This window comes from Podarcis melisellensis (genome assembly GCF_964234715.1).
Source record: "Podarcis melisellensis genome assembly, chromosome: 5".
NCBI lineage: Eukaryota > Metazoa > Chordata > Lepidosauria > Squamata > Lacertidae > Podarcis > Podarcis melisellensis.
Genome location: NC_138537.1, coordinates 74,018,258 through 74,042,007, shown reverse-complemented (window position 1 = coordinate 74,042,007; position 23,750 = coordinate 74,018,258). Strand labels below are relative to the sequence as shown.

The 23,750-nt window shown below is 45.2% G+C and overlaps 1 protein-coding gene and 2 long non-coding RNA genes across 12 annotated transcripts in view; 2 read left to right on the top strand and 1 right to left on the bottom strand.

Moving 5' to 3' along the window:
- Nucleotides 1-23,750, top strand: part of LOC309371320 — a 223,000-nt gene that overhangs the window by 103,797 nt on the left and 95,453 nt on the right. The window lies entirely within an intron of this gene.
- Nucleotides 1-23,750, bottom strand: part of FAM13C (family with sequence similarity 13 member C) — a gene marked incomplete at its 3' end in the record, with an annotated part of 73,992 nt that overhangs the window by 47,999 nt on the left and 2,243 nt on the right. For 6 of the 10 annotated variants that reach the window (XR_014168805.1, XR_014168806.1, XM_081913655.1 and 3 more), the window contains exons 1-2: nucleotides 11,466-11,595; nucleotides 1,639-1,695 (exon numbers count right to left, since the gene is read on the bottom strand). Coding sequence is in view for 6 of the 10 variants with exons in the window: in XM_081913655.1 (XP_081769781.1) it covers nucleotides 1,639-1,695; nucleotides 11,466-11,527 (119 nt within the window). The other 4 variants (XM_081913659.1, XM_081913658.1, XM_081913662.1 and 1 more) reach the window with 4 other exon arrangements.
- LOC309371252 lies at nucleotides 6,603-11,604 on the top strand. The gene is made up of 3 exons (XR_014168971.1): nucleotides 6,603-6,710; nucleotides 8,439-8,629; nucleotides 11,474-11,604. It is a non-coding gene; the product is annotated as an uncharacterized lncRNA (long non-coding RNA).

The following is a 23,750-nucleotide window of genomic DNA, read 5'->3' as shown; positions in this document are numbered from 1 at the left end:
TGGTAAAGCCCAAGACTCTTAATCTAGGGGTCGTGGAATTGAGCCCCACATCAGGCAAAATATTCCTGCATTGCAGGGGGTTGGACTAGATGACCCTCATGGTCCCTTCCGACTCTACAATTCTATGTTTCTGTATTAGGTCTGGCAGCTCATGCATGTGGTCCAGTACTACCATTTGTCTAATGTGATTGGCAACAGCTTTCCAGGGTCTCAGGCAGTCCGCCTCCCCCATCACTTGATGTGGAGCCTTTTAGCTGGAGATGCTAGGGACTGAATCCGCGGCCTTTGCATTTCAAGCATATACTTCAGCTGTGCTGCTTTTAACTTAGGGGTGAGCAACTTGGGCTTTTCCCTTCCTTTTTGTGGAGGGGCTCTGGTTTTGCCAGAAGCAGCTTAATCATGCTGACCACATGACCCAGAAAAACTGTCTGTGGACAAACGTCGGCTCCCTCGGCCAGTAAGGTGTGATGAGCACCGCAACCCCAGAGTCATTCGCGACTGGACTTAACTGCCAGGGGTCCTTTACCTTTACCTTTAATCTGTCCTGAGCCACATGTGAACTGTGGGTGGGGTCACCCTTCTCTCTCACTGGCTTTCTGCCAACCCCTTCTCTCTCCATCTCCCCTCCTCACTTAGCAGGCTACTGGGGGAAATGTCTGAACTGACAGTGGTGGACTTTGGGCTCTCAAATTTCTGTGGCACCCTGTGTGACACTAAACTTTGCCCCACCCTCACTTCTCGTGCTCCATTATATAGCATGTTGTGGCTCCCAGTGTAACCACACTGGCCATGCAACCCTAAATCTGCCTCTGGAACTGATCACAAAGAGAGGACTTTAGAAACGAAGCTGGGGGTCACAAATAATTAGAGTAAGGGCCACACACGGTTCTAGGGCCTCAGGCTAACCACAGCACACTAAACATGTAGCGTGTCCCACCAAATACATGATAAATCTCTTGGTTTTGTCATCTGCCTGAGACTACAAAAGAAGAGGTTTTTTCAAGACCTAGCAGGCCCCAAGACTTGACCAACTTTTGCTTAATGGGAGATAAACTGTACAGATATTTACAAAACTTATATACCGCTACCAGTGCTTTTTTTCTAGGGGGATGCAGAGGTACGCATACCCCTAAACATTTTGTGAATCTCTATACTTTTGTCCATTTGGTGTATTTATTTTCCCCGATTTGAACTATAATCTGATAACTCCCTAGGTAATGACCCTTTATTTGCAAAGGTTTTTACTAATGACATGAAACTAAACTCAGAGATTTCACAGGTTCTAGGCAAAGTTTTATTATCTCCTGAAATTCTTCAGGGTATTTTTGGCCCAAGCTAAAATATGAAATTTTGCCTCACATTGTGCAGCATTTAGTGGATAATAAAGGGTTGAGGTAAGGGGGTATTGAACCCAGTATTTATCATAAAGTTTATCACCATTGTTGCCCTACATTTATAGAATTGTGTTTAGGCCTCTGTTTAAATCTCCGGTCAGCTATGGAGTTGCTGTCTGGTAATAATTTATGCTTTGTCTGCAATTCCTAAGAAAGTGGTTCTTGAAAAATCCCTAAGATAAATTTAAAAAGAGACCTGCTTGCTACATTTTATTTCCTTTTATAAAACACAATAGCAAGATACCTGTGAAGGGAACTGGCTGTTTGGTCTTCATGTACAGACTCTGTATCCTCGCCACACCTTGAAAATGGATATAAAATAATTATTGAATTTCTGCTACTTGGGTCTTTTTCAAGTAGCTAATATGTTCATTCTTAGGTCATAATCAATCAGTCTTTATTGCAGTCGCAAGACCAGACAGGTTAGGTCACAAACGCTGTTCTGATAAATACAGATGCTCATTTTCATATGCTCTAAATAAAGCCTGTATAAAACAATCACACCAGTTTTATCCTGTGCCTGCACTCCTTACCCAAAGGAGGACTGTAAGAAGGTCCAGCACCTAATCCTATGCCTCTCAGGAGTTTCTCTTGGGAGGGAGTTACTTCAGCTTTGTGCTGTACAAACCCACTGCTATTGTGAAACTTCCTTCCACCTTAGCAAGCATAGCCAATGGTTAGGGATAATGGGAGCTGTCATTCAGCAACATCTGGAGACCCAAAGGTTCTTCACATCTGGTCTATGGAGTTTGGGATTGTCCCGGTCCTATGGGAACTTTTCATGTGGAAACCCAAAAGAAAATAATGTCAAACGCGCAAGAACACAAAAATGCATAGCTAATTTTCACTTCAGCATTCTCATGCCTGCCTAGTAGACATTTCCACTGAGTTAAGAAGCAATGGCAGCCACCATCACCCCCAGCCCAAATATTTAAGGGCTAGATACAATTAGTCAGTCATGATGGGAAGTTGCTCTGCACATTATCAGACACTTTATTATTGTAATCCTGGCCTTCTGGAAGTCCCATTTATATTCAAACAGGAAAAGGCCACACTGGATGCCCCCAGAAAATTTTTCTGATTCCAAAAACGGCATTAAGAATGTTTAATACCAATAAGGAATACTTCCAGTGTGGTTTTCAATGAACTGAAAATAAAGTAGACGGAAAGAGCTTTCGGAACTACTTAAAATTTAAAAACCTGACAGTTAGAAAGGTCTCCGAAACTAAACATCCCCAGAATCCTATGGGAGAAATACAAGATAAATATTTAACACAAGCAACAGTGCCGGCAAGTCCTAGTAGAAGAAGGCAGTAAAGCATATCGAAGGTTTCCGTGGCTATCAGTTTAAATCAACCTGTCTCCACTGGATTGCCAAGTCTGCACAAATGCCGCACTCACTCTCTCTCTTGCTTTTATATTTCACAATTATTTTGCGTTTATATTTCCAGTTTGCTGTCAGTGGAGTAGGGCCTATTCCTGATTTGAGAAACAGTCTGCAATGTGGTTGACCTCCTCCACTATTTACAGCATCTGCCTTCTTTGGCACAATGGGAGTATTTATACTCTGCAACCATTCTTTGTTGAGAAGAGCTTGATATACCCAACTCTCTGTCTCTCTCCAGAAGTTGCTACTGTTAGCTGTTTATGAGGAGGTACTCACTCAACCTCATATCACCCCAAAACTATTCTGCCTCCCCTCCCCATATGGAGTCATGGAATGCCCAACAAATAAATAACAGAAGAATTACATGTTTAGGGGGGATTATGTTTTTTTACAGGGGAAGCAACAGAGGGCAGAAAGGCACATGGTAGAAATTTATAAAATTATGCGTAGCATGGAGAAAGTGTCTCATAAGAAAAGAACCCAGGAACATCCTATTAAACTGATTAGCAGGAGATCTGGGACAGATAAAAAGAGGTATACCTTTACACAGAACATAATTAATTTATGCAATTTGCTGTCGCCTCAGACCTGGTGGCAGCCAGTAGCTTAGATGGCTTTAAAATGGGGATTAGACAAATTCATTGACAATAAATCTCTAAATGGTTGCCAGTCATTGAGGGGGTGCACATAGAACCACAAGGTTCTGTGCCAGCACACACACTAGGGAACAACAGCGGTAGTAGGCTATTTCCTTAATGCACAGCTTGCGGGCTTCCCCAGGGCACTAGTTGGCCACTGTGAGAAAGAGGATGTTGGACTAGATAGAGCCTTTGCGCTGGTCTGTCTGGGCTTTCCTTATGTTCTTACATGATCCAGGACTTGCTTTTATTACTAGAAATTACGTGAGGCGTATTCCAAAATTCCAGGTGTTTTCCACCTGGAAAATGAAATGCAGCAAATTTGTGGCCCAAGACACGCCACTGGTAGACAATTTTGTTATCTAACCATCAACACTAAGGACATGACGTTTGGTTCATATAGTAGAAAGCAAGCAAAACCACATCTCAGTGTGGGCTGTGAGACTTTTCATTTGTTTGAATTAGAATTGGAAACATACTTGAGGCCGCCTCCATTCTATTCCCCTCCCTGTGCTTTTCTGTGTCCTCACCGCCAACCTCATCCAATCGTCAGTCTGCATTTTGGTGGCACTGAGCATGCTCAGTCTTCATGGGACTATTTGGAAGGGCGAATTCTAAATATTTGGTTGTACTTTGGCAAACTTCAAGGCTATCTGTGGTGGTGGCGGCGGCTGTTTTGGCTGCTTAAGTGACCTTCAAATCAGAAAACAGCTCAGCCGTAGTCAGAAATATGTATTTAGAAGCCCAGATAGCTCAGTCAGTAGATCATAAGACTCTTAATCTCAGTGTCGTGGGTTCAAGCCCCATGTTGGGCTCAATTCTATGATTTAAGATTGCAGCATGCAAACCATGAGAACTACTATGTGTGAATCACATGTAAGCCAACCTGATAGAAATTAGCCCGTTTGATCCAAAAATCTGAAAAAACCACAAAAATACAAACCAACCATCCAGAGTCAATTTTTTAAAAAATGTTGCTGAGTAAAAAGTCCTCCCTTGGGCCTTGCCTTTAGGCAGACTAGTAATTAATTTTCTGCTTTCTTCTTCCAGTACCGGAGCTCAGATTGCATTATGAGGTAGATCGATAGAAATATTATCATTAGCTACACATGCATATATCCTTTTGGTCATAGCAGCTGTTGGGCTGGGGCTTGGTGTATAGCAATGCAAGCTTTCTGTCCCTATGGAAATATAGCTTTTTCTCACGGAGACAAAAATTGCCTGGCTCTGACAGACCCACTGCTGGTTCCACTCCTTGAGGAACATAGATTTATACTTAAAGATAGATCAGTTTTTACTCAATATGTCAGCACATGCCCAGTTTACTGTTGTATATCTGTGTTGGCAGCCAAACAATGCTTAAGGCGGTGACTACAGCTTGTAGCTCCCTTGGCACCAATTGGCTTCTTAACGCCGAATCTGAGCAACATTTCAAACATGGATTCAAACACAGAGTGTCCCCTGCTCTGCGCTTGTCCCTTCCTCCTCTCACTGAAGCCTTACACCAGGGAAGGAAATATCAGTTGCTCTGAGGGCAAAGCGGGTTATCAGGTATCGCCAACAAGAGGCAGCACTCTTGTTATTCTGCCCATGAGAAGATCACTAAAAACAACCTCCCTGATCAGCTCTCTACCACAGCTCTAACATTTTTATTTTATTTTATTTAAGCAATTTACATACTGCTTAACTACAACAGTTAAAAATCAGTTCAAACTATAAAATCAAACTTCAACAAAATGCCTGCTAAAATTAAAAAGAAGTCTTCAGTAGGTGCCTGAGGCTCAGTAGAGAAGGGGTTTGTCTGATCTCAACTGGAATTCGGCCCACAATACTAAACACACATCTCCTGGTGGATATGAGATGAGCATACAATCTAGGGGGGGGGGGAGACACTAACTGTTACTCCCGCAAAGACCTCAGTGAATGGGCAGTCACTGAGATATCCTGGGTCCAAATCATTATGGGCCTTGTAAATTAATACAAGAACCTTGAACCCGGCTCAGTAGTGTATAGACAGCCTCTGCAGGCTTTTGAGCACTAGGTTAATAGCACCAGACTATATAGTCTGTCCTCGTCAACAGACTGGTCACAGAGTTTTGCTTGGAAGTCTTTATCAAACGGATTGCTATCATCATGCAGCTGATGGTGACTCACATGGGAACTCTCAGCACACTGCTAATCATCATCCTTCTAGGAATATTACATATTTATATACATTGCAGCTGGGAATGTAGCAAACGCACCACGGCATTGCCGTAATCTGAAGAATCCCCAAGGGTAGCATGTGCTGAGTTCTAAGTGACCTTAGGTGTAAAAAAAGGGGGAACAGCTTTTGCATTAGTAGTGGGGAACCAGGTATTGGCTTTCCAACAAAATCTTTGTACATGCATTTCTGCTGCAGTAGAGAGAAGACCTAATACTATCAGGAGACTAGTATCTACGTAGCAAGGGATACCAGCAACAGTGGCAGGCAGGCATCAAGCAGAGCCCAGAAGACCTGAGACAAGATCTTTTGCACAAATGAAGCACACCTCACAACTTTAAGACTTCCTGAAAAGGGCAAGGTGAAGGGCATTAAGCACTATATTAGGCTGGGCAACTTCAGGGCTGTGCTAATGTACATGCCAAGGACATATATTTTCAAAATCCTGTTGCCATGTTGGCCGCACTTCTGATGAATCGACATATGGGTTTATAAGAACATGAGATTGCTGCACACTGAGAGATAGAATTGTCATTATAACATACATGCAACACTGTGGTCTTCTTCACTCAGAACCTTTAGCCAGTGCAAGAACCAAAATATCAGCGAGGAAATAGCTTTATCTAAGCTTCTTCGAGGCCCCACAGTCTGGAAAGTTTTGAAATATACCATGTAACTACAATGTAAGGATTAGAGCTTACTGCTCAACCAGAACCACTCACATTTTGCCATAGACATTTCAAGTAAGTTCCCCCTTTTCCACTCCCATAGAACCTACCTCCCCTTTCCCCAGCAATTTTCCAGTAATTATTGTTGCTGTTGTTACAACTTCTGAGAATGTAAACTTACTCACTTGGCATTGCCCTCAACATTGCTTGTCCTCAGTGGCTTTGTTACTTAAGTCAAAAGTAATGGGCTACACAGGATTGTGATGTCATCCTTTTCACTACCTGGTACCTGATTGGCTGGAGACACCCATGGGGCCTATCTGAGGAGGAGGGCAAGGCAGCAGCCCTGGGGAACAAATTGCACCAAACCAGCAAGAGCCAGAAGCAGCAACAGAACAAAACAAAAAAAGGAAAAGAAGGGCGAATGCTTGTACAATTGCAATGTGTTTTTTAGGGGGGGGATTTCTACCTCACTGAATTCCATTTTTACATAGAATTTGAAACTGAGCAATATTGGGAGGGCGATTATTTCTCAATAACACCTAAAATTAATATGGAATAAAATAGAAGACTCCCCAAATATTTTTACTGTGCAACTGCATGGTCTCTGGTTGTCACCAGCACACTATGGACAAGACATGACAATCATTTGCATGACAAGACATCTGCAGGGCTTTCAACTGTCTTTGTTGTAACTATGTCATTTCGGGGCTATTGGGGATTGTTTTTTGACCTGTTATGAGTCGCCACCCTTCAAAATGCCCCCACAACACTGCCAAAAACAAAGCAGAGGTATGAATTAGTAAAAACCCGCAAGGAAGAAGCTGAGTACCCATAATGGGTAATTCAAAAAAATGAGCTATCACACTTGATACATCCTACAAGAAAAAGAGGAGAACGCTATTTTATATCCAGCCTTTGAAGGTTAAAAGCAAGCAGTTAATATATTCACAAAAATTCTAGGAATGATCCAGGCAGTTAAGTGTCCTGACTGCCATGGAACTTAAATGAGGGAGAGGCCCAAGAGTCTCCAAAACTGAAAGCCAGCACAGGGCTCCCATTCTGTAAAAGAGGCAGCACTGCATGTTCATGGCACATAAGGCTATGTGCCTACTAGTCATCATGGCTATATAACAGTCATGATTCTAAGGCAGTGTGCCTTTGAATACTAGTCACTTGGGATCAGATGGCTGTTGTGCTCATGTTCTGCTGCCCATGGCTTCTGATGCATGACAAGAGCTAGCCAAGGAGTGAGAAAAACGTTTCCCCATTGTGTTATCTGCCGTTCCCTGCCCATGTAGCAATGGACTGTGCTTTCTAAGTCATGAAGGGTCAACCAACCTTTTCAGGCCAATGGGCAAATATGAAATGTTGAGGAAAGTGCTGTGGGCGCCAGTCACAAAATGGCCACCCCATCTACAAGAGCAGAGACGGGAGCCACAAAAGGGTGCAGGCCTGTCCTCCCCTACCACTCTAATCAGCAGGAGGAAATGGGGCCTACCTACACCAACCACCAATGCGCTCGCTCACAGGAAACTCTTTACACATCTCCTCTTGAGAGGCACAAGATGGAATCCAACACAGCCCTATGGAGATTGTTCTGTCAGTGCGCAAGCATTTCTACATATCTGGAAGAACAATTTCCCCCCCCCCACACACACACTGTTCTGGGGGTTCCCCTGATCTTCCAGAGCAGATTTGGGGAGGTGCAGGGAGTAGGGGGTGGCATGGGGTGGGGATTGAAGCCTCCCTGCATCAGCCAGCAGAGCAAGGTAGTTAAACCAATTCATCACACTACCCTCCCTTTATAAAGTGCATCCCGAGACTGACCAGAAGAGAGAAATAATGTGTGTCAGAGAGATGGGGGGGACAGATGCCCCCCCAACTATCCATGAACCACCACTTGTCACCCTCGGGTGGGGAGAAGGTTTCCTACCCTGGAGGATAGCATTATAGAATAAAGAATTACACGCTGGTTGATTTACAGAAAACCCAGAAAGCAGAACCACTATATTACAGCCGGGGGGGGGGGGGAGTCTGCCAAGGACATACAAAAAAATTAATCATTTTTGGTCTGGTCAGCACACATGTATGCAAACTAAGTGACTGTCATTTACCTACTTATTATTTTGCTTTTGTCTTTTCCAGGTTCTGCCACTCTGAGGCACCTACCATTTAAGGCCGAATAGCACAAGACACCAGAGACCGAGTTTTAAGTATTCAGGCCAATGGCACTTGAGAGAGTTTGATCCTTTCCCCTCTGCCAGTTTTCTTGATCTGTGGTAGCCCCCTAAAAGCTGCCATTATTTTGCCCTGGGGAAAAGCGCACAACTATGCAAGTATGTCCCATAGCAGAGCCAACGGCAGCTTGGGGGGGGCAGGCAATGTAAATGGGGAAATTGGCATACAGGGGAAGCTTCTCCGCTCTAGCCGATTTTCAGTGAAAACTAAAACACCAGGAAACCAGGCGACTTCAAGATGCGGTGCTGCGTGAAGCTACAAACATCCGACTCCCACCCCATTGCCAGCTGTAGCAAGCTCTATAATGGGTAGAGTGGTGGTGGGTCAGAAGGAACAACAGCCAGGAGCTGCCCCAGTGTCTGTTCCTTCTGTCTAACAGTTGGGCTAACCCTGTTTGGAGATGTCCTACATCTTCAGCTGCTACAGAATTTCTTTCTGAAGATGCCTGAATTTGTTTCTCCTTCTGAGCCTTGTGAACTTTGAAATGCTATTTGTTTTTTTTAGAGGGGAAGCAATTAAAAGCAAATAGGAGGTGTGTCAGTAAATGGGAGGATACAAAGTAGTAACTGCTTGGCTTTAGTGTTTGGGTCGGAGATACAATGTCTCTGAAAATGGAGTTTCCAAAGGCTAGTAGCCCTTGATGGATCCTTCCTCTCTGAGGTTTTCTAATCTTCTTAAGAGCCGTCTGAGGCAGTGCAACCTTTTTCCAAAGTTTCCAAAACTGGTACAGTGGTATCTCCGGTTGTGCACAGGATCCATTCTGGAGCTCCAGTCAGATCCCGAGGAATTCGCAACCGGAAGTGCCTGTTCTGCTCATGAGCGCAGTGCGTAGAGCACTTCTGCGCAAGCGTGCGTGGCAGAACCCTGGAAAAATACTTCCGGGTTTGCCATGTGCGTAACCCAAAGGATATGCAACCAGAGGTGTGCATATCCAGAGGTACCACTGTACTCCTTTTGATCACTGGGAAATTGGTGGATGGGTTGGAAGGTTGTAGCATGGCATATCAGCAAGCCTAGAAGTAAGACATGGTTTGAGAAACTCAGGCAGCTGGTACAGCATAAGGCTCTAAATCTCAGGGTTATGGGTTTAAGCCCACATTAGGTAAAAGATTCCTGCATTGCAGGGGGCTGGACTAGATGGCACTTGTGGTCCCTTCCAACTCTACAATTCTTTGATTCTGCACCATGCAGTGGGGCAATCTATAGGTCAGGAGAAGGGGGGAATCATACTGGGGTCAATACTGCTGGGAGGGGGAGATTTAAACCCTCCATCCAACCCTCACAAACACAATTTTCCAGATTTATATCCAACACCACCAACACCTTATTTGCTAGGGGGAAGCATACATGTCACATATGAAAGGTCTCTCCCCCTGCAAGGTAAATAGAAGCGTGTGTGTGTGTGTGTGTGATTAAAACAGGGGGGAAGTTAACTTCCACTTGGCCACCACTGTAATCACAATCTGATTTGCCATCCTGCCCCAACCCACAAAAAGACCCTGTTCACTAACACACACCCCCATCTGATGTGTCCAGCAGCACCCTCAAATACCTTGGAAACCCATTTCTTCCCAGCATCTGTTATTCAGAAGCAAACTGGGTCTGGTTCCATTTATCCATGGGCGTAGCCAGGAGGGGCAGAGGGCAGCTGCCCCCCCCCCACTGACCATTTGTGTTGCAGATAACTCAGTTCCGCCCCCCTCCTAACATAAACCCCACCCCACCCCAAATAAATTGTGGCCATGTCTATGCATTTATCTAATGTCATTAACAGGTGTGCACAGGTAGACCTTGGCTAGGGGAAGTGGGAGGAGCTTGGTGTGGGTGGAGTTGAGGGGCAATGGGGTAAGGATCTGACTTGGCACAATGTGCAGGCCTTGTAGCACTTCCACTTTTCAGAAGCACCTGCTGGCAGCTCTGCTTATTGCTAATGAAACAATACATATAATCTCTCCTGCAGCAATTTAGTCTCGAAAACACACCTTTATGCATGTGTTTAATGTATTTTGTTGCGTTCCCACCATTTCCACAATGGAAAACTGTACTCCACATATAAACAAATCCATAAATTGTTTCCCTGCTCCTGACCTTGCTGAACCCTCATGTTTCCTAGCTCCAAAAATATAACAGTCGGGGCGGGGGGAACGTGATGCAAAAATAGACCACAATATTCCAGGCATAGCACATGCTCTAGAGATCCACAACTGCGGCTTGCAATAAACTCAGCAATATTCAAATATGAAAATGACACCTTGAAGGAAAACAGCATCAAGGGTTTTTTAATAAAATAAAATCTGGGGTCATTAATAAAATAAATGCATGCATTCTTTTTCACACTGTGAATTAACTCCCAACAAGGCGAGAGGTGGGAGGGCGGATTTTGCCAAATCTGCAGGAATTCAGCGGTTTTCCCTGAAAACATGCTTTATGGGGTGGTTCCCCCACCACCACCACCTCCCCGCTCCTGCCGTCACTTGCTACAGAGCTCATGTGCTCTCCTAACCCTCACGTACTGGCTCTCCCCGATTTACAACCAGCTGGATCGTCACCCTCTTTTCTCTCGAGGCGTGCCCTAGGCATAAAACTCCTCTCTGCAGAACCGTGCGAATCCAAAGCAGGAACCCTGCCATCTGCACCAATGCTGACACCCGTACTAGAGGTTGCCAGGCGCGTCCAGCTGGTAAACAGTTAACTACTCCCTGCACGTAGAGAGAGGTTGCTCGCTTATTGTGTTGCAATTCGGCCGGCTCGTAATTTAATGATGACTACGGGAGGGGACATGTTCCCCCCCCCCTTTCCTTTCCTACCTGCCTTCCATGCAAAGGGTTTGAGCAACGTATCCATTGGCCAAGAAGCATACCGTTGCCATTCATCAATGGGGGGGGGGGGGATAGGCAGCCGGGGGGGGCAGCCACTGAAAGCAGGCACACTTACTCTGGCAGAGCCGAGCTGCTGAAGGAATGGGCCTGGATGCTGAAGCAGAAGCAAGAAAACATCGGAGGGCTGATCAGAAAGGCGGGCAGGCTCCTTATCCGCCGCCGCCTCCTCGGATCCTTCTCAGCGGCTGCAAGCCATGCAGAGGCATGGCACGGCGAAGGCGAGATTATCCTGCGGGCGGGCGCGCGCGCCGGCTAGCTCGGCGTACACAAGGCTGTATCCTGGCCTCTTCTGCACATGCTCACCATCCGAGGACCCCCTGGGATTTCTGCGTGTCAGCCTTGCTGGAAACCACAACGCCCATCAGGCACTGCTGCTGCTGCTGAGCTGAATGAAGGTACAGAAGAAACAAGGACTAGGCGAGGAACGCGCCCTTGCGCGCGTCTTGGGGAACTGGGGGGTGGGGGAGAGGAGGGAGCAGCCCGCGCGCGCACCTCGATCCCAGGCTTTTGGCGCGAGCCTCTCGCCACACTTGTCGGTCCCTGCGGTAGGTGCGAGGACCAGGATGGGCTCCCTTTCCTCCCTGCCGCCAGCATGAGTCATCTTCGGAGATTCCCTTTCGCAGGTTCTGCTCGGCAGCGCGACGCCTCCCGGGAGAGAGAGCGAGAAAAATAACCCGCGCCGCTTGGAGAATTAGGAGGAGGAGGAAGCGCGCTCACCATTGCAATTATGGCGATTCAAGAGGTGAAGTTGTTTCTCTGTGTGTGTTTACACATGTGGTGAGAGAGAATCATAACACTGTACAGTTGGAAGAGACCCCGAGGATCATCTAGTCTAACCCCCTGCAAGGCAGGAATCTCAACTAAAGCATCCAGGACATCCAACCTCTTCTTAAAAACCACCAGCTCCCGAGAGAGTCTATTCCACTTTCAAACAGCTCTGTCAGAAAGTTCTTCCCGATGTTTAGTCGGAATCTCTTTTCTTGTAACTTGACGCCATTGGATTGAGTCCTATTCTCCAGAGCAGGAGAAAATAAGCTTTCTCCATCTTCCATGTGACATTTGAAGATATTTGAAGATGGCGATCATCAGGGGCGTCTTACCCATAGAGGCTAGTGGCACGGGGTGCCAAGTTCTGGAGGGCCTCCCAGCATCAGCTTGCCACCCTCGCCATGTTGCACCGAAGCAGCACCGCACCCAGAGCCTCTGTCTGCCATGGCCACCACGGCACAAAGTGGCCAGCTGAGCTGGGAGGTGCTGCATCCAGCGTCTGCCTCTTCCCCGCCGGAGGAGCCACCCTCCAGCTGCTCCCCTCCTCTTCTAGCCCCGCTGGCAGCGCCGTCCTCTCTAAAAAACCTCTGGGAAACCAGTGGGGGCACCGGAGGGAGCTTTGCACCACGGCACTGGATATGCTTAAGACGGCCCTGGCGATCATATCTCCCCTTAAGTCTCCTCTTTTCCAAGCAAAATATACCCAGCTCCTTCTATTGTTCCTCTTAAGGCTGGGTTTCCAGACCCTCGATCATCTTGGTCGTCATCCTCTGCACACATTCAAGCTTGTCAATAGCCTTCTTAAAATGTGGCACCCAAAACTGGACACAGGACTCCAGGTGTGGTCTGACCAAAGCTGAATAGCAAACTAACTAAATGAATTTCAATAGAAGGTCATATTGAATCCTGATTCTGCCTTCTCCATACACTTGGTCTTTCACAGGGCAAGAAGAAGAAGAATGGGTGTTTGGGGAAACAGAGGGTGCTGCACTAAATATAGAACACCATGTGCACCTGCAGAGAATAATCTGTCTATATCCTGCCCCAGATCTCCCTCCCCCAAGAATAAATAATCTGAAATGTAGGTAGGACAGGCAGGGGCATAACTAGGGTTTGGCAGCTTGGCTGCCACCAAGAGTGCAGGCCCAGGAGGGCACAAAACTCTCACCTCTCTGCTCTGGCTCAGAGTGGCCTTTCCTCCCATCACCAGTCCAAAGGATTGGCTTTGCTTGCCCTCAGTGTTGTTGTCACCAAAATTTGATAGGTTTTGTGCCACAGTGATGTCATCACATTCCATTTACATTTCCTGATAGGTTGGGATCACTTACAGAAGACAAAATCCCAGGTAAACACAAATGGCACTAAAGCAATAATCGTAAGGAAAACCAGAGGCTATAAATGCCTGTGAACACTTGGGGAGTGCGTGAGAGAAATTTCACTGTTTGGCAACCCACCCACCCCCTGGATTTCTTGCCCTTAAAAAAAACCAAGGGGGGGGGAAACAGTTTACCTCAACAATATTCAAGGATGAAAATCAATGCAGCTCTGTTTCCTACACCATGTCTGTGCTATGTGATAAAGCCACCACCTACAGTTGTAAGGAATATTTGTCTGAAGCCAGTGGAGTATTCAGTCCTAGCAACAGAATAATGATATTTGTAATCTGGGGGAATAAAATGTTTGCTCAGCTGGTGCATAGGCAGCACAGTGAATACTAGAGAAATCCACATTCCTTGGTGTACAGGAAAACTGAGCATCTCTGCTTGGTTGCTTGTGGCATTTGATGTCAGTCCTACAAAGCATGATTCATAGCGATTGCAGGCAGTGATGGAGGAACCCTCTCCGGCACCTGGGGCGGGATGCCGAGGGGCGGGCAAACTGCTGGGTGACGCACACATGGCAATCATACAGGCTGCCACACATGCGCACTCTGTGTGGGCTGCTGCTCACAAGCAGCAGGCCGCACGGTTGCCGTGCAAGAGGCAGCCCATGCGGACGTCCGTATGGATGGCATGAGAGAGCAGCAGCCCGTATGATGCCCATACTGACTGTGCACACCCTTGGTCGCTCTACAGCTTGGGGGAGGCAGGGGCCATCTTGTCACACATACCCTGAGTGGCACTCAGGGCAGCCCTCCCCCACCGCCCCCCACTTCATATGCCCCTGATTGCAGGGCCTTTATTTTTATGCTATTTTTCACAGAGCCTAGATTACTTCTACTGAACTGCCCCCCACATTGTCCTAGTGACCGCTAGGGTTTACATTCTGTTCTGTAGCATACAGGAATTTTATTTCTGGGGAAATAAGTTTTTTAAAAAAACCAAGATGACTCCAGTTGAAGGAATGATATGCAAGGAGAAGCCAAAGCTGAGACTGCTGACTAGTAAACTTAAAAATACTTGCTTACCACACACACACACACACACACACACACACACACACACACCCCTCTACAATCTTGGCTCCCAAACTATGGGAGTGCAAGAAAAAATGGGGAAAGCACCCCAAATGAACAAGATAAAAAGGAAAACAGACCCCAGTGTTCACTGATGCAAATCTGTTAAAGTTCACTGTCTTTTGGACAGCTCCTTTGGGAGCTACAGTGGTACCTCGGGTTAAGTACTTAATTTGTTCCATTCATTCTTAACTTGAAACTGTTCTTAACCTGAAGCACCACTTTAGCTAATGGGGCCTGCTGCTGCTGCGCCGCCAGAGCACGATTTCTGTTCTTAACCTGAAGCACTATTTCTGGGTTAGCAGAGTCTGTAACCTGAAGTGTATGTAACCCGAGGTACCACTGTATTAACAAAAACAAAGGACAGCATTAATGCCAAGGGTTCTTAAATCATAAATTGCTTTGGGGAGAAATCAGACAATGATAGTCTCTACAACCCCCCATTCACTACTTAAAAGAATTTTGAAGTCAATAATGAATAGGGGATGGTTATGGTTATTTGTTATAATTCTTTGGCAGCTGTTAGGTTGGCTGTCTGGTGTTTTTGATCCAGGTTGCATTCACATTTAAGAGGGGGGAGGGGCTGGACTGCAACTCCCATCATTCCTGGCAACTGGCCATGCTTGCCAGGACATGGGAGTTCTAGTTCAGCAACATCTGGAGGGCCAAAGGTTCCAAGCACCTGCCCTAAGCAAACCTTTAGCCTGAATCAGAGAAGGAGGTTCTTCTACTGTCTAACAAGGAAATTGTGGCTGTAACTTAATGTATGCATTTAACAATTTAATAATGAAGCTTCATTGCCTTTGATCTTATGAAGCTATTTACTCAATAATAATTACTTGTTTCTGTTGACTACATGGGCAGGGTTATGTGCACAGGTTGTTTACAAGACTTTGCAGAGAGGGTTCTTCTGATTAGAAATTCCAGAGCTTAAAATCTATGATTAATGAACAGATTCCACAGATTAAGTGATGAATGCTTTCAGCTCTGCTGAGAATATTACTTGTTTGGGTTTCACTGCCTTATAATTCTCCAGAATGGCCATGGGCCTCACTTCCTGTTTGCAAATAAGGTTTGCGAACAAATCTGCAGTTCTTCTCACTTCACTTTTTTTTTGGAAGGGTTACTCATATTTATACATAGTGCTAACAGCACTGACTAAAACCTCAAAGGAGAAATATTAACAATGATGTAAGATGCTGTAAAGGTGCAGAGTAGGAGATAAGAGTTTTAGCATAGAAATGACTAACCAGGATTTAAGGGTTTAAAAAAAAATAACCCACAGAGAAAAGCACACGAAGCATTATGGTTTAGTTTAAGTAAAAACTTTGACTCTGTTGCACTTTGGCATTTTGCATTTGAAATCTCTGACATGGTAAAAGGAATAGGAACTGGGAGTGTCACAAGAGTGACATGTGCAGTGTTTCCACCAAATGAGAAAGAAGAAAAGTGCCCCCAGTGCAGGGTTTAAGTTCATGACTTGCATCTACAAAGTCTTGAGCTCAATCTCCAGCATCATCAGTTAAAAGAATCCCAGGTTGCAGAAGAGGGAAGGGTCTTCCCTGAGTTTATGGAGAGCTGGCTTTGGGACCCTGGCAGAGGGTGATGGGAGTTTCAGCCCCAAACATTTGGAGGGCACAACATGGTAAGGCTGGAGAAGACAATCCTGGACTACATAGACCAGGTGTGGGGAACCTCTGTCCCTCCAGGTGTTGCTGAACTATCATCATCCCTAGCCACTGGCCATGCTTGCTGGGACTGATGGGACTTCTGGTTCAGTAACATCTGGAGTGCCAGAGGTTCCCCACATTGGTCTGTGCCAATGACCTGACATTATGCTCTATAAGGCAGCTTTGGAGTTTGTCTCCACAATCTTAAACAAACTTAACTGTGTTAAGTACCACTGAATACAGTGGGATTTACATCTGAGTGAACAAGCCTAGGATTGTGCTATGAACCAGGTTATAGTTCTGCACCTGTCCCCCTTAGCCAATTCATGGTGGCTATGGACAGGGTAGATGAAGGAAAGTGTCCTCTCCACTACCACACACCCATGTCAAGTGGTAGGTCCCTTAGTGAGTCTTCTGCTCCATGTCACAGTCAGACACTGAGGTAATATCCACCACCCAGGGGTATCTGGGGTGTCCCTGTTCACATACTGAGTTCAGTATGAATGCATACACATTTAAAGATGTCAGCAGTGGTCTGTTGTTTTTTTCTCAAGTAGGCTTCGCATTAGAACATATGGACGTAAGATCAGGCTGGATCAGGCCAGTGGCCCATCTAGTCCAGCATCCTGTTCTCACAGTGGCCAACCAGATGCCTGTGGGAACCCCACAAGCAGGACCTGAACAAAACAGCATTCAGAAGCATTACTTCCTCTGAACTCTGGAGGCAGAGCATAGCCATCATTTGAAATTTAAGATTTTTCACCCGGAAATGCATTACTTTACACTTGCATTTGCCATTTTGCTGCCCATTCACTGAGTTGGGAAAGGTCCATTAAAAGCTCTTCACGATCTCTCTCTTGTTTTCACAATTCAGTACCCTCAGCAAACTTGGCCACCTCACCGGTCAGTCCTAACGCTACATCTCTCCATTCAGTGTGCCTGTCTTTGTGTCCCATTTCTATGTGTGCTCAGCTTTGCTGCCCAAGTAGCTTTCTACCACACATTTCACAGAATGAGGACACGTTTTACCTCAAGACACTTGGTCATTTAGCAGTTCAGGAAAAAAGCTTTGATCATGCATCCCCTTTAATGTATGTATTTTTTCCTTGCAAGTGTCAGGAGCAGGAAATTCTATTTCACCAAAAGCAGGTTCTCAGCAGAGCATGACCTAGAGGCATACATAAGCAAGAATCTAGAACAACCAAGACAAAAGGCAGCTCGCTAAAAATAACCCAGCTCTTCATTTTTCTCTATGTGGAGTATTGTGCCAGCAGGCTTTCTTATTCACTTCAGTATAAGGAGGCACACACACAACCTTTGGCACATCATGTCCTGCTGAAAAAGCTGAGGATTCTATAGGTAGGGCAGCCTTTTGGGCACAGAACAGCCCCCACTGCCCCAAACACTGCCAGATCAGTAAGTATTGATATCTCCATGCTTGGGTATGGCTGAATTGGCCTGTTTCTTCAGCACATCTTACATAAATGCATCCACTGTAATGCAATAATGCAAGACAGATACATAGCAATTTAAATGTGAAGACAAACATTACACCTAAATGAAGGGGTGGTGTGGCTGCCTTTTGTTGGACACATGTTACCCCCATAATCTGTATTGATCTCTTATCCCAGGCCCAACAGCTTTCTCTCTCTGCTTGCTCTGGTTAACCATTAAATCAAGTTTTATGAAATCCAGAGGAAACCCAGAGAGAGATTTGCTCCACTTCCTAAACTGCTCTGAAAACAGCTCTTAAATGGGATTCCTCATACTTTTCCCTGGAGTTGCATTCTGGGGCAGTCCACCTCTTCACCTTCTTTCCCTTCCTCCCCTCAAGGATAATTTTCCAGTTGTCTTTCTAACTTCTCAGCAGCACTCTTCTGGTCCTTAGCATTGCTGACCCGACTGACCACATGATATATGCGCAAAACACGTCTGCTGCCTTCGCAGTTCGTTGTTTCTTTCAATTTTGCCCTCATTTGTTTCAAATATACATGCAGGTCCAGCTATGTGAACATAATCCCTTCTCGATTCTCTGAGAAGGAGGAGAAAGCTGTTTCTCCTGCTTTCTGCCACAGCTGCGCAGAGCTGAAGGAAGAATAAATGGGAAAACACGGGCTTTCACAGATCTTCCTCAAGTAAAAGCTTAGGCAAAAATCCCAAGTACGAACATCCAGCCCTGGACCAAATTGAAAATGGGCCAGAGAGGTATGGACTTATGGGAAAGTGTGGCTGGGCCCTCAGTAACATAATCAGTTCCCAATGTGGTTTAATATGAAGTTGGATGTCATTTGGAGAAGGATAGATGAGATCGTTAATTTACAGAGAGCTCAGCACACATCCCACTCAGACCATTAAGCGGCCCCAATTTGTTTTATCATTACAGATTTTGCACAGTTCTATTAAATCCAAATTGTGCAAAAGTGCATTTATTTTTAAATAAATGAACAAGCAAACTGCAGTCTGATCCTGCAAGGTAACTGGGAATATTCAAGGAGGAGGCCAAAAACAAAACATAACCCCAGGTTATTCTCTGCCAAGCTCCACTCAGAAGCAGAATATCAATAAAGATGGTGAGCAAAAAAACGGGGGTGTCCTTCATGCAGAAAAATCATATACAAATGACCCAAATGCAAGATAATCCCCCTGTCTGGACATAGCCATGATCTGCCCATAACATTTGGCCAACCCTTCCCAGTCAGGGATAAAGTTTTTCCTAATTTTTCATTTGCTTTGCTTTATCTAATGTAAATATTCAATAAAACAGCCTACTTTTGATCCCTATACATGATTGTAATGTTATCAAGAAAGAAAAATACTCTTAATGAAAGGCAGAATTAACAATTATTCTTAGGAGAACAGGCTGTATCCATGTGTGCCAGAAAAATAAGACAGCCACCAAAAAGTAGTAGAACTGGATGACTCAAATAAATGACTCACAAGTTGTGACTTGAGTCAGCACCGTTCCTTCAAGACCTGCGCTTTGAACCAAATGCCTGTTAGGCATTAATAGCTGTTCAAATCTCTTTGCACTCCAAATCTGTATAGGATAAGCAAGCAGAATACATTTTACACTGTTCTGAAAGAGGAAGTGGAAGACCTATATTGAACCAAGATTAGCAGCTCCCAGTTCCATCACTGATAACTCACTGTCTGAGTTTGACATAGTACTTGGATGGTTTTAACAGTTCCACTTTAGGACCAAATGGCTTGGAGGTGCAGAACACACCAAGTGAGTCAGACTGTTAAATGTGCTTCCATCATGTTGAAGGGGCCATTCATTGCTGAGTCACCCTGGCAATGCAACTATGAGTTACAGCCAGAATTTCCCACAGCCCTCCACTCATTTAGGGAGGGCAGGTGGGATCATCCATGTAATTCGCAGTCCCCCATATTTCAAACCCTATACAGTATGTGATTGTGCCCCACAACTATCTCTCTCTCAACGCAACGGTTTTGCATGCAGGTTGAATATTGCTACAAATCAAATGGGACTCTATACTAGGCAAGCATGGGCAAACCATATATCCCTTTGTTTAAAAAAAGATATAGCTGGGAAATGTGCTTGTTCCATGCAGCTAACCTCACAATAGTTATTGCCATCATTCACTCTAATAGCAAATTATGCTGATTGAGTTCCAATAGGATTGAAGCCATAACAGGGTCACTAAGAAACAAGAAGGGAGGTATCAGTATCTTTTTTTTAAAGCTTTGGGAATATTTTTCAGGGTGGGAAGACAGCAATATTGATGTAAGTTTTTTTATTACAAAAAAACCACACAATGAAGCCTAAATACATTTGGGGGGGTAGTGTGGAGAGGCTGGGGAAAAGGAAGAAAGAAGAGCAATTTGTTTTATTGATTTAGACAATTTTTATATATTAGGAGGAAAACTATAAGCAGTTTTCAAAAACATGAATAAGGATCAAACATGCAAAAGACAAGAACAAAAATCCACATTGTAGAACACTATGTTTAATTATGATTGCAAAGAAATGCTCTTGAAATGCATTGCTGTTTGACAATTTAACCTTGACTGCATCTAAGAACAAGCCTCTGGAGCTTGATGAATCATCCCTCCTCCAGGAATGTCCATACAGCATGTCACACTTTCAAAGGCCCACTTAACAGTAGTAGCCTTTTCAATTCTTTCCTAATTTCAACCAAATTTAAAATGCCATCTTTCGTCACCATTTTGCCACCACCTCTCTGCCTCTTGAATGCACGATATGCTTCATGGGCCATCCCTTCCCCACTTCTGAAATGGCCCCTGTAGCTTCTCCCCCCAGCCCACCCCCAATTCCCACAGAGCTACAATTCCCAGCACACTAAGCAGACAACAGCTCCCTAGGGTTTTCAGCCAGGAGCCTCTCCAGCCATAGCTGGAGACACCAAGGGAATTGCAACCTGGGAATTGCAAACTAGGAGAGCACTGACCCACTTGCCCTGATTGTGAGCTTCCCGCAGGCGTTTGGTTGGCCACAGTCAAAACAGGATGCTAGACTAAATGGGCCTGGGGCTTGATACAGCAGGAGCGTGGAGACAACAGAGGAAGGGAGGGATACAGGAAGTGGTCTTATACCGACCCAGACCATTGGTCCATCTACCTTGGCCTTGCCTACACTGGCAGTGGCTCCTTAGGTGGGAGTCTCTCCCAGCCATACCTAGAGACACCAAGGATTGTACCTGGGACAATTTATTCAAGCAGTTGCTCTACCTACTAGAGTACAGTCCTTCCCTAACATAAGGAGGAAGGCGGTGATCATCGGGTCCAAGCAGGAAGCTTTCAATAGCCCTTCCAGGTTTGGAGGGCCCAATGACTTACTGGTAGGACCAGTAAGGAGCCCAGTAAGATGCTCCAAACTGCATTATATATATATTTTTTTTGGTCCACCACATGGTCAGCTGCGTAGAGAGCCAAAGGTTCCCAACTCCAGCGACTCCTGGCAGAGTGCTGAGACTGGCTGCAAATCCCTGTCAAGTATACACTGGGCGGGCAAACCCCATAGTTCACTTCCACAGAATGTGTGAAACAGCATTGTTTTCTCTTAGACCCAAAGATCCTTCTGCAAGATAAATACCTTGTCAAAGCCAGAGGTGCCAGCTTGCCCATAAAACCAATTGGGACTAATCCGCCTTCTTGCAAATCAGCCCATGTCCCCGTTATAAGGTGAACTGCAAGCACAAGTTCAAGCCATTCCAGTGAGCAGCATCCTATTTTTATCGAACCCAAGATGCAACAGAAAATATGGCCGTTGCTGTTAAATGTGTGGAGAGGTGGGAGGGATAACTTCCATCCTCTGGCACATTTATTATTTTCTAGAGCAAGGTGTACTTGCCATATTATGTAAAGGCTGTGTGCGAAGCAGCGATCAATCACCCAAGCAATACCCCCAAGACCAATAAACAGACCCAATGATCATCAATTATTCACAACATGAAAGCCTGGTGCGCTACCAAGCAAGACTAGCTCATATTTCTTTAGTCAAAATACATTTAGGAACCAAAAGATTTTTAATCAGAGAGAGAGAGAGAGAGAGTCCCACAGTTCTCTTACAACAGTGACTGCCAGAAGCACCTGGGAAGGTTGAGTAGCTGCCCATGTCTCGTGTGTTAGAAGATTTGCCTCGCTGGATCAGATCACTGGCATATCTAGTCCAGGATTTTGTTCCCAGTAGTGGCCAGGAGCCAGATGCCTCATGGAAGTTCCTTAGCCAACATGTTTGGAGCTCTTAAGTGGTACATCCTTCAAACTATGTGTCAAAAAAGAGGAGGGCATTTTTTTGGCCCATCCACTTGTGAGGAACCTCCTGGTCACCACAGCGGTGGGCTGGGTGCAGACCCGGGGCGGGGCTCAAAAATTATGCATATGCACTCTGGCTCAGAGTGACCCTCCCACGTGCTCAGACAGAGTCGGGTAGATTTTATGCATTTGCATATTTAATACTACATCTGTTTGGGCCCTCTGCCACTAATCTATAAGGATTCCTAGATGGATGGAAGAAGGAAGGAAGGCCAGGATGGCAACTCACAGAGAATTGCAACATGTGGTTCTGTGAGCTCATAGATGCTGCTCAGAGCTAGAATGATGGCACACAGACGTGTGGGCCGATACAAATTGTTCTATTAAATTTCAGTGATCTGCAAAGTATCATTTTCTCCCACCATATGTGATTGATGTCTCAAAGGTACTGGCATAGCTTCCCTGCCTCTTCAGATCTTTTGAAGGAAAGTCATTTATAAAAAGGAAAGAAAGAAGTTGGAAACACAAAATTGCCTTTGGGCCCGAGTCTCAGAGGGAGACAAAGGGAGAGTGTTATGAGTTTGTGGGTGCCAGACCTCTCTGGCCTGGAATCCAGCAAGTGTTGTAGCTAATCAAGCCTTCAAATTTCAGGAAATAGCCAGATGAGCCTCCTGGTGAAGTGTAAGGAGACCAAAGGCAGGTGCTCTGTGGGTCACGGCAAATGGGTGGGTCCCAACAGTGGTTTGATCCCATGTGCATTTACCTCAAAATAAGCTCCATTTATTTCAATGGGGCTTAACCCCAAGTAGGATAAGATTGCATCCCCAAGGGAAGGGAATTCTGTTGTATTTCTGCATTCAGGATGGGACTGACTACTCTAAGACATTTCAATCCTCTTAATTCCGGATCTTGACCTTATTTGAAACAGTGAGACATAACAAATAGCCCCACAAGTCAGTTGTGCAACCCCAAGAAGAGACACAGCTAGACACAGTGGCCTCACGAGCAAATGTCACAGTGCAGAAATGGTTGTATATCCAACCCAGTTCCAAACTGAATTGGCACACCTGTCTTTTAACTCGCTTGCTATGTGATAGCAATATTAACCAATAAAAAAATATAAAATGCCTCTACCAGGTTACATTAAATACCATAGTCTCCAGGTATCAGACACCCCTCCAGTTCAAAGTAATAGAAGTTAGAATCTAATTATCCAAAAGGCACAGGGATACATACACTTATGGTCTAAGGTTTTTCGGGTTGTCCATTTTGTGGCTACCAGGTTCCCTGCTTAAGAAAGGCAGACACAGAGGCTGGCACTCAGACAAAACGTAACTGTCTTTATCGATACGGTGATATTGCTGTACAGAAGAAGACGCATGAGTGCCTCATCAACCTGTGATGAGCAAACCATCTTCAAATTAAAAACACAGTTGAAAAATAGAGAGAAACCTCCAGTAAGCAGTAAGCAAGATGTCAAACTTCAGGACAAACTAAGTCAAGAGGTCACACATTCTGTAAAATTCAAATCCACTTTTCTACGCAATGCAGAGGTTACAGTGAAACAGGCGGAAGGCTATCACCACAGGATGTAATTAAAAGTGCAGCTCAACCTGTATCTGTACTGTATCAGGAGGTAGACGCTCACATGGGTCACATGCTCACGTGCACCTGCACATCTGCATTACTGTTGGGGCAGTGTTGTGCC